At 38.1% G+C, this 14104-nt stretch overlaps 1 protein-coding gene across 1 annotated transcript in view; it reads left to right on the top strand.

The window, feature by feature from the left end:
* The window catches only part of EFHC2 (EF-hand domain containing 2), a gene marked incomplete at its 5' end in the record, with an annotated part of 271873 nt that overhangs the window by 121046 nt on the left and 136723 nt on the right, over positions 1–14104 (top strand). Inside the window, 4 exon segments of the mRNA XM_081043040.1 lie at positions 1868–1948; positions 1952–1981; positions 2367–2505; positions 9564–9735. Of these exon segments, the coding sequence (XP_080899166.1) occupies positions 1868–1948; positions 1952–1981; positions 2367–2505; positions 9564–9735 (422 nt within the window).

A 14104-nucleotide genomic window follows, 5' to 3' on the forward strand; every position in this document is an offset into this window, starting at 1 on the left:
GTTGGTTTGGGTTCTGAGTGTGCACACACAAACATACATGCATACGCACAGGAGTGACTCTAATGAGAGTAGCCACCAGTCACCAGCTAGCCACTAGCTAGCGGCAGTGACAGCTTTTGCATTTTATTTACTATTAAAAAGGAGTTGTCAGATTGATTTCTATACATATTTATGGCAATTTGAGAGCTAATGTAACTTGGGTACAGCCATAAATGACAGAGACAGAAGACCTGGGTTAGACTTGCGGTTCTGCACTGCATAGCTGGATCATCTTGGGCAAGTCCTCTCTGAGTCCTCTTAACCTCTCTGAGTGTATTTTCTTATCTCTAAAATGCATTTAACACAGCCTCCATCCTGAGGTAACTATAAAAATAGAATAAGAACATAGCAAATAACACTATCAAAGGACCTATAAACAGTTATAAGGACACACAAAAATATAAAAGCTTTTTCACATTTCCATGTAATGTTTTATTTCTTACTTGGATCAAGTATTTTTTAACTTAATTTTTAGTGCTACAGAAGGGGTTACTGAAACTCTCATTTCTGATGTAAACAACTGCTGGTTATGTGGTCTATACAGGAGGCTCTCCCAGATTCTCTGAGCCCACCTCCAGAAGCCCTGCTGTGTTGCTGGGAGGGGATAGCTGGGGGAGGTAGGCAGGATTTGTCACAGAGGGAGCTCTGGGGTATGCACAGCAGGTGGCCAGAAGGTACCAGGGAAGCCTGTTTTTAGAATGGCTTTGAAAAATAGGCTGAATATAAAATGACACATCTGAACTTTGCAATGTACCTTTTCATCAATTGCTTCATTTATTCATTCATTCAACAAATATTTATTGAGTGTCAACTGTGTGTCAGCTTTGGGATTATAGTGAGAAAGAAAATGGGTTAAGTCCTGCTTTGAGGAGCTTACATTTTCATGGGGGAGAGACACAATAGTTGTGGGTGTTCCCCAAAAATTTGTTCCCCAAACACAGTTCCCCAAAAGATACTCTCAATATCTTTTGAGAAAGCAAGGAATAAGTACTGTTGTTACTATAGATGACAAAACTCAAGTTCTGAGTAGATTCCTGGCCCCAAGTCCTGTAGCTAGTAAGTGGTAAAGAGAGTTTGCATCCAAATGTCCTGTTTTTCGATGTTACATGGCTTATTTACGCCCCACACATTATAAATGCACATGTTTGAACTTAACATTTTATGTCACATGTATCAGAGATGATTCAGATTTCTCATCTGTATGTGATAAACTGATCACTGTCAATTTATAAGTTGAAGTATTTCCTGCAGCTCATGCAACTGCTTGGACTACCTCTAGTGCATATGGAACTGAGGAGTGCCCTGGCTTGTTCCAGGCCACAGTTTCTGTTGGAGGCTGACCACACTCTGTTGTTCTTGCCACTTCACCATACTACTTCTCTCAGCCAGCAAATGCCTCCTGAGCTCAGGATCAGGCAGGGTGCTAAGTGGAGTAAAGTAGGCAAGGCATGGTTTCTTCTTCAGGGTTGTTTGTAGTTGAGTGAAGAGGAAAAAGATGACTGCTGGTGAAGCAATTAGAGAACCACAAAAAAGTGGTTTAATCCTGTGGTAGGTGCTGTGGAGGTTTGGACTGTGTACAGGCCAATCGGATGGGGAAAGATGGGGCTTTATCAGGGCCTTAACAGATGGGTGGAGTATAGACCAGCCTGCAGCAGGTGAGGAAGTACAGGGAAAGGTGTATGGCGTAAGTTGTCTTATCTTCCCTGTGGGTGGCAGAGAAGAACCATATAATGCCATATAATGCATATTTCCCTCTTGAGCCCCTCAACAGGGCCATCTTTGTGTTTAGAGGCCATCCACCACATCTTGTTTTGCTTTTGTTTTCCAGTATGGCCCACCTGGAGTCTATCAACCAGGCGAGATAGCGGATCAAATAGTTCTCGATATGTATGGTGGCCTGGCAGTGAACTAAGTGCATGGCTACCTGTTGGATAAATACAAGGTGAGGAACCTCATGTTTTACTACTGTTTCCAATGTGATGTCCCTGGAATCTGAAATTTGGAATAAGTTACATATTCTTGTGAGGCTGTGAATAAAATTGATGAATATATAAATGTATGTATTGCATTGCTATTTATCAATAATAAACATGCTTAAGTGCATATGTAAATATATGAATTATATTGCTATTGGGTAGCAGTACATTGCTAAAAGAATGTTTTAAAATGTTAATATCAACTGGTTGTCTTTTAATTTGATTTTTAAAATTTGGTTATAAATGATATAATTGAGGTTTGTTGTTTTTTCAAAAATTTCTTTTTTGCTTTGGAAAGGGTTAGGTCTTTGGAGGGTCTGTGGTGTCAACACTGTGTTCCTTTTTTATTAGCTAGGAAAATTAGAACAAGAGTTTTACAAAGATAGTGACCTGTCCTTAGGAACCACCATCAATGTGTGGGGAAGGAAAGTGCTCTTTTGTGACTGTGATGAATTTACAAAGACTTATTATAAGAATAAATATGGAATTGGTAAGTGATATGTCTGTCAATTAGAAAATAATATTGAAACTTAGAATCTTTGTTCCCTAGTTAACATTTTTACTTTTGAGTTTCAAATGCTTAGCTCATAATAGCTACCATTAGAGCTACCATTTATTGAGCATTTACTATCTGCCAGGCATTTGTTGTCTTATTTCTTCCTAACAACAATTCAAGAAGGGTAGGCCCATTATGCCCATTTTAGAGGTGAAGAAACTGAAGCTTAAAATGGGCTAACTTGTTGAAGGTCATGCAGCGAATAAAGGGTGAGCCAAGATTCAAGCTTGTTTGCCAGGTGCCAGAGGCTTCCGTTTTCCCTCATAACCCTCTGCCTCACTACAATTTGGGTACATGTTTTGGTCAAGCAGTTGGAATGGAAATCTAAATTATTTTCTTTTCACTGAATTCTTGCTTATACAGTGGATATATGTGAGTTCTCTGGGGAATTGTGCCAATTTGGTCTACCTTTTCTAGGGAGGCTCAGCCGGGTTTGTAGCTTCTCTCTTCCTAGATATCAATTGCATTCAGGTTAAGTTCAGTTCAGAATGAAAACCAGTGACTTATTTAAACACCTACTAGGTGCAGGTCATTCTAGTAGACTTTGGAGCTCCAGAGTTAGGTAAGGAGTTTTTAGGCTGGAAGGGGAGCTGAGACCCACTGCATGTTACATGGTGTTATGAGGGTCGTAGGAGCAGGTGGAAGATCTGATATGAAGCCAGAGAAACAAACCCAGGGGTGGCCGGGTGGCTCAGGCAGTTGGAGCGCCGTGTTCCTAACGCTTAAGGCCGCTGGGTCAATTCCCACATGGCCAGTGAGCTGCGCCCTCTACAGCTAAGACTGTGTACAATGGCTCTCCCTGGAGCTGGGCTGCAGTGAGCAGCCGGAAGTCAGTGTGAGCTGCTGTGTGATGCCGTGAGCGGCCAGTGGCCAGCATGAGTGGCCGGCAGCCGGCGAGAGCTGCTGTGAGCGGCCGACCGACAACCAGCAACAGACTGCCTCAGCCAGGGGTGGCCAAGGTTCATAATACCAGCATGGGCCAGGGAGCTGTGTCCTACACAACTAGACTGAGAAACTATGGCTTTAAAAAACGGGGGGCAAGGGAGGAGGGGAAAGAAGCCCCTTATTTGTTAAACCTGCCAGCCATTTCTGCCCGATTCCTGGGCCTTCTAACCCAGGCTCCTGACACACAGCGCCGGTGCTAGGCTAAGTAGGGGCAGTGAGAGTTGCCAACCTGCTAGATTGGAGTTTGGAGCTGGAGTAGGGGATGCTTACTTCTCCACTGAATAGTCATGTTAATGCACTTCCCGCAGGGATGAGGTGGAAGCCAGAAGCAACCACAGCTTCCTAAAAAACAAGATGCTTTTTCTCTAGGATGAGAGGAGGCCTGCTTTGTGCCTTGGTATCCCCATTGTGTAGTGTTCCTGGCCTCCTGGGAACCTTTACTGTGTGATAGAAAGCACGTCAAATGCACCCAGAGGTTGGAATAAAAAAAACAACCTTTCAGTTTCACTCTTTTAAGAGAGTTTCACTCATTAAGAGAATTTGTTCCACTGCATCTTCCTGCCAGGTTAGTACCAATCTGTGGGACTTATGGGGCCATATTAGTGGCCACTTCTTATTTTCTATCATTGGTCGTCTTTAGTGGACACAGTTGAGCATATTTGTTTTGGGGACTCTGACAGAGGCAGCTGGGAATGTGCAGGTGGTGGCTGCTGAGAAGAAGCTGCTAGTGAGCCTTAGATCACTGCGAGGAGAATTTGATCTTTAAAAATGTAGATGCGTATTTAGAATCAATAAGTCTTTAGTACAGACTTGAAAATTTGAAAAAAGAAGCATATAAAAGATGAGTCACAAAAATACTTATTTGTGTCCTACTGACAGATTACCTTGACATAAACGATATGGTGGAGGTTCTAAAACATCACATGATCCCTTAAACATAAAGTCCAACATTTGGTTGATGTTTGTCTCTCAGCTTGATTTTGAGACTAAAGGCTGTGTTTGGGAAAATGAATGTAGTACTGGAGAGACATGGTTCATTGTTCGTCTCTTAATGGGTTTGCAGGGGTCTTGGAGAGGCAGCGTGAATTCACTGGTGCACTCGGCAAATGTATCAGCTTCACATGACCTATGGTTCTTTTCAGCTGAGTCCTAATGCTTCCTTTCGTCTCACTTCTTTTGTTCACTCTATAGACTTACTGTATTTTGTAGAAAAAAGTAGTTTGTGCCTCCAGAGCTAATATAACATAAGCATTATGCATTTAAAAAGAAAATTATGCAAATGCAAAATTGTGATGCATTTTACAGTCATGCTAACTTTTTGTATTTCTCATAACATATGTTAAAATATCCCATTTAACAGACACTATTATTACACAACAGTTCTTGAGTAACAACAGTGTAATTAATGCAGCTAATGACTAGAAATTATATCAATGATATAGGGTAGGCGGGGAGTGAATAAATACTCTCTGATAATCTTTACATTTGCTTTCCTTAACTTTTTGGTAAGGTTAAATTAATATACTTAATGTTACTTAGATAGTTACTTCTGATATTTTAATTTTATATATAATTCATGTAGTTCTAAAATTCATAAGACTGACCAAATCCTATACATTATATTTTGGTATTTTTGATGCCCTAACCAGGACAGAGTCCCGCCAATAATTATAGTCACAATTCTCTCTTGTGAATAATTGTGGTCAGTAGAATACGTAGTGTATCCACTGTGCAATGACATAGGAAGAAGCTGACAAGTGCCCACAACACAACTAGGGTCCACCCTAAGAGGAAGCCAGGGGGAGATTTCTAATGCAGTATATAACCTTGGTGCTTTAGTACCTTCTTTTAATGATTCCCCAACATATTTTGTGGGAGAAAAAAATGGCAGACGGACTAAGAGAAGGAGTTGGCTGCAGTCCCAAGAAAGGCACATGAGTAAGCTTTCTATTTATATAGAAGCACAGGGCTTGATAGAATTCTAAGAAATATCTGTACCCCCCTTTAAAACCAATCTGACTCCTAAAAAGATGAGATTCTTTCATGCATTTAAGGTTCTAAGGAAAAGATGATTCCATAGAATTCTTCCACAGAACAGTCCGGTGTGACTCCCCCACTAGGCGGCTTGGCCATCCCACTGGCCCAGGCTTGCCTGTCAGGCTATCGCATGTCACTCCCTCATTATTTCATGTGGATGAAAGACTGGCAGATGGAGGCCTGTTGGACTTTCCTGTAGCATGAAGGTTGGAAAAGGCTCCAGGGGCTCCAGCAGCAGGTGTTTCTTTCACTGAAGGGATTTGAATGTAAACTGTTTGTACCTAGAATTCCTTCCTTGGGTTGTTATTTCTTTGTCTATGAGTGGACTTTCTTATTATCAATTCTTAGTGCCTGGGACCGCCAAACCAGTAACACCACCATTCATTCCCATTGCCCTTGAACATTTATTAGCCTGTATTAACATTAAGGATGAGCAAAAAACTTAAAGCACCTTTAATTTTGTGGAGTCATTTATAACCATCTCTGAATTCTTGGTGCAAGAAGGACATCCAAGATGAATGTTTAACGACCATTTGAGAAAATTAGCCATCCCAAGGTACAGTGATGGTGAAATTCACTTCTAGTCTCACCACATGACCTCGATGGACCTAACAAATTTGCCTCTTTTTCCTCCCACCTGCTTCTACAAACTTCATAACACCATGTAACATGCAGTGGGTCTCAGCTCCCCCTCCAGCCTAGAAACTCCTTACCCAACTCTGGAGCTCCAAAGTCTACTAGAATGACCTGCACCTAGTAGGTATTTAAATAAGTCACTGGTTTTCATTCTGAACTGAACTAACTTGGATACAATTGATATCTAGGAAGAGAGAAGCTACAAACCCGGCTGAGCCTCCCCAGGAAAGGTAGACCAAATTGGCACAAGAGAATTCCCCAGAGTACTCACATATATCCACTGTATAAGCAAGAATTCAGTGAAAAGAAAATAATTTAGATTTCCATTCCAACTGCTTGACCAAAACATATATCCAAATTGTAGTGAGGCAGAGAGAGGGTTATGAGGGAAGAAGAGGCAAATTTGTGAAGAGTGTTGAAGATTAGATGAGTTCTAAGGATTTTTCTAGTTAGAGCTAGAAAATTATGTGATTCACTAATTATTTGACCCAGAAATGAACATCCCATCATAATCATTCAGCTTGGGTATTGGGTACAAGCAGAGGTAGATTTACCTTTAAGTTCATAAAGTTAATGAAGTTTAAGCTTTAGGGTTCTTCTTTTGCAGGGGCCCCAGTCCAAAGCCTTGGGCCTAATTTTGTCTCAATAATTTGGCATTCTTTGTCTTCAAGAGCTTCTTCCAAAGTTATATAAGCCTCGGGCCTCCCAAAACTTGAGTCCATATCTGGGTTACTAGAACATACAAGATAAACTTTGAGGTAATTGAAGGCTTTTCCCAGCATTCTTTCCAACTGAGATGGTGAATAGCAAATCACTGTGTCTCCTTTAAGACTCCTTTTAAAAATATATCACCTCGCGGAAATTTGTTGAAATCTAGATAATTGTAGATAGACATTCAACATGTATTTTCACAAGTCACTTGGAATTAGAGGAATCAGACTATTTGAAAGATACGTGTCTCAGAATACAGCAGTGCCAGTTTAAGAAGATATTTGTGAAGGTGCTTTGTACAAAAATGTATACTTTTAAATTTATTCACTAAATATTTTTTTTTAACACTTGAAATATGCAGGGTGCTGGGATGATGGAAAACTAAAGACAGGAAACTTATGCAGGTGCAAATCCAAAGCTTTGTGAATATAAGCAATTACCCAGAAAAATATCTTGAGTTAGATTATCCTCAAAGATGTATGTGGTGTTACAATAGACATGATGGAATGGAACACTTCTCGGCTTTTATACACTAGATGGCACTGTGGGTGCAGAGGAACACTTTAAAACTGTTGCAAAAATTATGTAGTTGAGAAAACAACACTGTGTTACGAAATGTATAATTTTAGGGGGAAGTGTAGAATGCATTCTTAATTAGTTTGTGATTCAATATGTGTCCTCTTTTGGTTAAACTACTCAGATGAGTATGTAGAGTTGTACATACATGTACCCTGTTAGAAGAAACAGATCATGTCCCAATTTTCTAATAATCACAGAGTTCTCCCTGCCATCCTTATAATTCTCTCCCTGAAATGAAGGTACCAATTGGTGACGCGTTTCATGTAACAGTTAGCAGTGATAGGGTCTACTGCAATTCTGCCTAAATCCAAGATTTGAACTTTCCTCTTTATTACCAAAGCTGCTTCTTAATTGCCACAAAGATAGCAATAGGAGAGGCTCATGAGTCACTACTCTTCTGGCAGCCTGGCCACCCCCTTTCATTGAGCCAGTGAGAAATATTTGATGGCGTTCTCTTTGCCAGTATGTCTTCTGTGAGCAGTTTCTGTTAGGATGGAACAGTACTCATTGGGGGATTATGCTTGAGGGGATTTCAAACACAGGATGTTAGGAAGTCTAAGGAAATGTGAAAGTTGAAAATGTTTTCATATTAAAGAAATACCCTCAAACCCTTAACCTTTTGAACAATCAGTAGAAAAAAATAGCCCCTCAATTTTAAGAGTTAGTTTGCCTTGGATGACAAATTGACGCACATTTTCAATTATAGAGGTGTACATTAAGTCTGTACTCTTCTACCGTGTTTCCCCGAAAATAAGACCTAGCTGGACTATCAGCTCTAATGTGTCTTTTGGAGCAAAAATTAATATAAGACCCGATCTTATTTTACTATAATATAAGACTGGGTATAATATAGTATAATAATATAACATAACATATAATATATACCAGGTCTTATATTAATTTTTGCTCCAAAAGACGCATTAGAGCTGATGGTCCAGCTAGGTCTTATTTTCGGGGAAACATGGTATCTATTAGAACTTTGACAATAGAAAAGGAAATCTTTGCTACTCTGGAATTCCTTTCAGTCACAAATAGCAATACCTATGGATACTCAGGCTTGGGGAAGAAGTAGAAATTAGATTCCATGAGTTGTATTGTTTTGTTTTGTTTTGTCTTGGGAAAGATTCTGGAGTCTGCTTTGCCATTTTTTGTGGGACAAACACAAGTGATTTGAATCTATCCAGTCAGTGTGTTATTTGCTGTGGAGAACACACTTGCTTCTCAGAGATTGTACAGCCTCATAGATAAATACCTAAAAGCTCATAGGCTATTACAAGTATGCCCGCAGCTCTCTCTCCATCTCTCCTTCCTCACAGATGATAAGTAAATAAAGAAAACCAACAGTATTTACCACTTAACACTCCTTTTGAGAAAGTAGGCTGTGGCTATTTTAAAAGTTTTTCTTGTTTGTTTGGTTTTGGTTTTATTTTCATTTTTTTGCTTCATCACGTTTTAGTACAATTGCAGTCTTTTCTTGGGCAGAGCAACCTGGAGCACTGGTCGGTGACAAAAAGTTTTGTTTTTGTTTTTTAACTAGATAGTGAAGTACCATGGCCTAGAGTTGAGTTGAAGGAAAGGGAGAGGTCTTCAAAAGTGGCCATAGGAGGAGGGGACAGTGGACAGGGATGATAAAGGCAAAAGAGTCAGGAGTCATTCCTGTTTGGAAAGGAATTTGATTAGTGACTGTTGACTAAAGATAGTAAAAGGGTAAAGTACAGGTTAAAATATGGAATGGGTGGTACAAAGTTCTAAGTTTGAATTTTCATATCATTGGAAAAATCAGAGACGAACAAAAAATATTCAGAAATGGGATGTGATGACAAAAGATAAATGTTTACTTATTCGACAGTTTCTTTTTTTTTTTCTGTCTTTTGAACCAGTGATGATTATTGAGTGAGTTCTGTGGTTTTTGTAAACATGATTGAAACTTACCCTCATAGGATTTTGCTGTGTTTTGTTTGAAAGAGTTTAAAATAGTCTACAAAGATCTCCATGTTCATCTTGAAAACATAACAAACTTTTCAAAACAGCCATAAGCAGGACAAAAAAATATTGATGTTTCATTTGCTTTTGTTTTGTTCTAGAGAACTTTACCTCTATTTCATACAAGGCTCCACCTCCTCCAAAAGTAGAAAGGAAATTTCCACCTTATACTGGCTTTGATTCTGAAGAGGATTCTCTCTGCTCTTGTATAGGCCTCCTGCCCCAACCTTGTCCTCATCTGAAGAACATCAGGAAATTCATGGAAAAAGACAGGTACTTGAGGGAGCCATGATTTTGGTCTAATCTTCCCCAGATGTGGTCAAGATTTATAATACAGTTCTCATGACAAAATAAATGACATTCAGCTCATCTAATTTCAAGTCTATAGACATGTTGTTATAGCTTTTAAATGAAGTTGTTCAATGTGCAAGTATTAATAGGTTTTTACTTGAAAGGTTACTTTATTTTATTTTTCCCAGTTTAACTGAGATATAATTGACATATAACATTGTGTAAGTTTAAGGTGTGTAATGTAATGACTTGATATATATATGTGTGTGTATATATATATATACACACACACACACACACATATGTATATAAATGATCACCACACTAAGATTAGTTAACATCCATTACCTCCCATAGTTACAGTTTTTTCTTGTGATGAAAAATTTATAAAGATTTACTGTCTTTGCAATTTTTAAATAACATAGTACAGTATTGTTAACTATAGCCAACATGTTGCACATTGCATCCTAGAATTTATTTATCTTATACCTGGAAGTTTATACCTTTTGAATACCTTCATCTAATTCCTCCATCCCCCACTCTCTGCCTCTGGCAACCACCCATCTGATGTCTATTTCTATAAGTTTGGCTTTTTTAGACTCCACATGTAAGTGAGATCATACAGTACTAGTTTCTCTGTCTGACTTATTCATTTAGCACAATGCCCTTAAGTTTCATCCATGTTGTCATAAATGTAAGGATTTCTTTTTTATGGCTGAATAGCATTCAATTGTGTATATATACACCACATTTTCTTTATCCATTCATCTTTCAGTGGACACTTAGGTTGTTTCCATGTCTTGGCTATTGCAAATAATGCTGCTATGAACGTAGGGGTGCAGGTATCTCTTTATGACAATGATGGCATTTCCTTCAAATATATACCCAGAAGTGGGATTGCTGGATCATGTGTTGTATTTTTTAAAAAATGTTTAAGAACCTCCATACTGTCTTCCATAGTGCCTGTACCAATTTACATTCCCACCAACAGTGCACAGGGGTTCCCTTTACTCCACGTCTTTGCCATTGAGTGGTTATTTTAATAAGTGACATCTGGAAGCACCTAAAGTCATAATAGTCACTGGGATTGCCAAGCAGTCAATATATATGAGTTTGTTTCTGTTGCGATTAATTTATGTGTGTGTGTGTGTGTGTGTGTGTGTGTGTGTGTGTGTGTGTGTGTGTATATATCTCCTCAAGTTGGTCCCTGGGAAATGGTATAGAGTAGGGGTCAGCAAACTTTTTCTTAAAGGATCAGCTAGTAAATATTTTTGAGTTTGCAGGCCATATGGCCTATGTAATAGCCACTCAATTCTGCTGTTGTAGTGTGAAAGCAGTCATAGATAGTCCAAAAACAAATGTGTAACTATGTTCCAATAAACTTTGTTTATGGACAGTGACATTTGAATTTCATATAATTCTTACGATCACAAAATATTGTTTTGATCTTTTTATCCATTGATTTAAAAATGGAAAAGCATTTTTAGCTCACAAACCATACAAAAATAGGTGGCCTGCTGTATTTGGCCCATAGGATGTAGGTTGCCTACTCCTGGAATTAGAGGTTTCAGTGATTTATAAGTGTTTTTCAGAATGTTATTTGGCCATTAATGCAGTTGTTTTTTTCAATTACAGTTGATATACAATATTATATTACTTTCAAGCGTACAACATAGTGATTAGACATTTATACAACTCACGAAGTAATCATCCCATCTGATACCGTACATAGCTAATACAATATTATTGACTATGTTCTCTATGCTGTGCTTTACATCCCTGTGGTTATTTTTATAACTGAAAATTTGCACTTTTTAATTTATTTATGGGTTGACAATTGTTAGTAAAATTACATAGATTTCAGGTGTACAATTCTGTATTACATCATCTATAAATCACGTGTGTTCACCACCCAGAATCAGTTCTCCTTCCATCACCATATATTTGATCCCCCTTACCCTCATCTCCCTCCCCCCACCCCCCTTACTCTCTGGTACCCACTAAACTATTGTCTTTGTCTATGAGTTTTTGTTTCTCATTTGTTTCTATTGTTCTTTTGGGTTGTTTTTTTGTTGTTGAGTTTCATGAGTTCCTTGTATATTTTGGATATTAGTCCCTTATCAGAGGCACTGATTGCAAAAATCTTCTCCCATTCAGTCGGTTGCCTCTTTATTTTGTCGATGGTTTCTTTTGCTGTGCAGAAGCTTTTACGTTTCATATAGACCCATTCGTTTATTTTAGCTTTTCCTTCCATTGCTTTGGAGTCAAATTCATAAAATGCTCTTTGAACCCAAGGTCCATAAGTTTAGTACCTATATTTTCTTCTATGCAGTTTATTGTGTCAGGTCTTATGCTTCAGTCTTTGATCCGTTTTGAGTTAATTTTTGTACATGGTGACAGATAGCAGTCCAGTTTCATTCTTTTGCAAATGGCTAACTTATTCTCCCAGCACCATTTATTGAAGAGGCTGTCTTTTCTCCATTGTATGTTTTTAGCTTCTTTGTCAAAAATTGTCCATGTTTATGTGGTTTTGTTTCTGGGTTCTCAATTCTATTCCATTGGTCTATGTGCTTGTTTTTCTGCCAATACCATGCTGTTTTGATTATTGTAGCCCTGTAGTACAAGCTAAAGTCAGGGAATGTGATACCTCCAGTATTGTTCTTTTTTCTTAAGATGGCTTTGGCTATTCTGGGTCTTTTGTGGTTCTAAACAAATCTGATGATTTTTTTTGTTCTATTTCTTTAAAAAATGCCATTGGGATTTTGATGGGGATTGCATTAAATCTTTATATTGCTTTGGATAATATGGCCATTTTAACTATGTTGATTCTTCCAATCCATGAGCATGGAATGTCTTTCCATTTCTCTGTGTCTTCTTCAATTTCTTTAAAAAATGTCTTACAGTTTTCAGCACATAGGTCTTTCACATCCTTGGTTAAGTTTATTCCTAGGTATTTTATTCTTTTTGCTGCAGTTGCAAAAGGGATTGTTTTTTGTATTTCGTTTTCTGAAATTTCATTGTTAGTATATAGGAATGCAATGGACTTTTGTACGTTGATTTTTGTACCAGCAACTTTACTGTTTTCATTGATTGTTTCTAATAGCTTTTTGGTGGAATCTTTAGGATTTTCTATATATAGCATCATGTCATCTGCAAAGAGTGACAATTTAACTTGTTCATTCCCAATTTGGATGCCTTTTGTTTCTTTCTCTTTCTTGATTTCTCTGGCGAGGACTTCCAACACTATGTTGAAAAGCAAAGGTGATAGGGTACAGCCATGTTGTGTTCATGAACGTAGAGCATAGGGCTTCAGTTTTTCACCGTTAATTATGAATTCTATTTAGGATTTTAGCATCTGTATTCATCAGAGATATTGGTCTCTAGTTTTCTTTTTTTGTGTTATCCTTACCAGGTTTTGGTATCAGGGTAATGTTGACATCATAAAATGAGTTTGGGAGTACTGTCACTTCTTCAATTTTATGGAAGAGTTTGAGCAGGATTGGTATTAGATCCTCTTTGATAGTTTGGTAGAATTCATCAGTGAAGCCATCTGGTCCCGGACTTTTGCTTTTGGGAAGGTTTTGGATGACTGATTCAATTTTGTTACTGGTGATCGGTCTGTTTAGATTTTCCAGTTGTTCATGGTTCAGCCTTGGAAGGCTATATATTTCTAAAAGCTTGTCCATTTCTTCTATGTTATTGAATTTGGTGGCATATAGTTCTTCATAGTATTCTTGGGTGAACTTTTGTGTTTCTGTAGTGTCCGTGATAACTTCCCCTTTTTCATTTCTGATTTTGTTAATTAGTGTCGTCTCTCTTTTTGTCTTAGGGAGTCTAGCCATGGGTTTGTCAATTTTGTTAATCTTTTCAAAGAACCAGCTGTTTGTCACATTAATTTTTTCTACTGTCTTTTTTTTTATTTAGTTCTGCTCTGATTTTTGTTATTTCCTTTCTTCTACTGACCTTGGGTTTCATTTTTTCTTCTTTTTCTAGTTCTTTAAGGTGTAACATGAGGTTATTTATTTGGGATTTTTCTTGTCTCTTGAGGTAGGCCTGTAATGATACAAATTTCCCTCTTAAATCAGCTTTTGCTCCATCCGAATAATTTTGGTGGGATGCATTTTCATTGTCATTTGTTTCTATGTGTCCTGATGTCTCCTCTAATTTCTTCTTTGACCCGGTCGTTCTTTAAAAGTATGTTGTTTAATCTCCATGTATTTGTGTGTTTTCCTGCTTTCTTTTTGCAGTTAATATCCAAATTCAAAGCCTTGTGTTCAGAGAATAGGCTTGGTATGATTTCAATCTTCTTAAATTTGCTGAGGCTGATTTTATGTCCCAATGTATAGTCTAT

Source organism: Rhinolophus hipposideros, assembly GCF_964194185.1.
Source record: "Rhinolophus hipposideros genome assembly, chromosome: X".
Taxonomy (NCBI): domain Eukaryota; kingdom Metazoa; phylum Chordata; class Mammalia; order Chiroptera; family Rhinolophidae; genus Rhinolophus; species Rhinolophus hipposideros.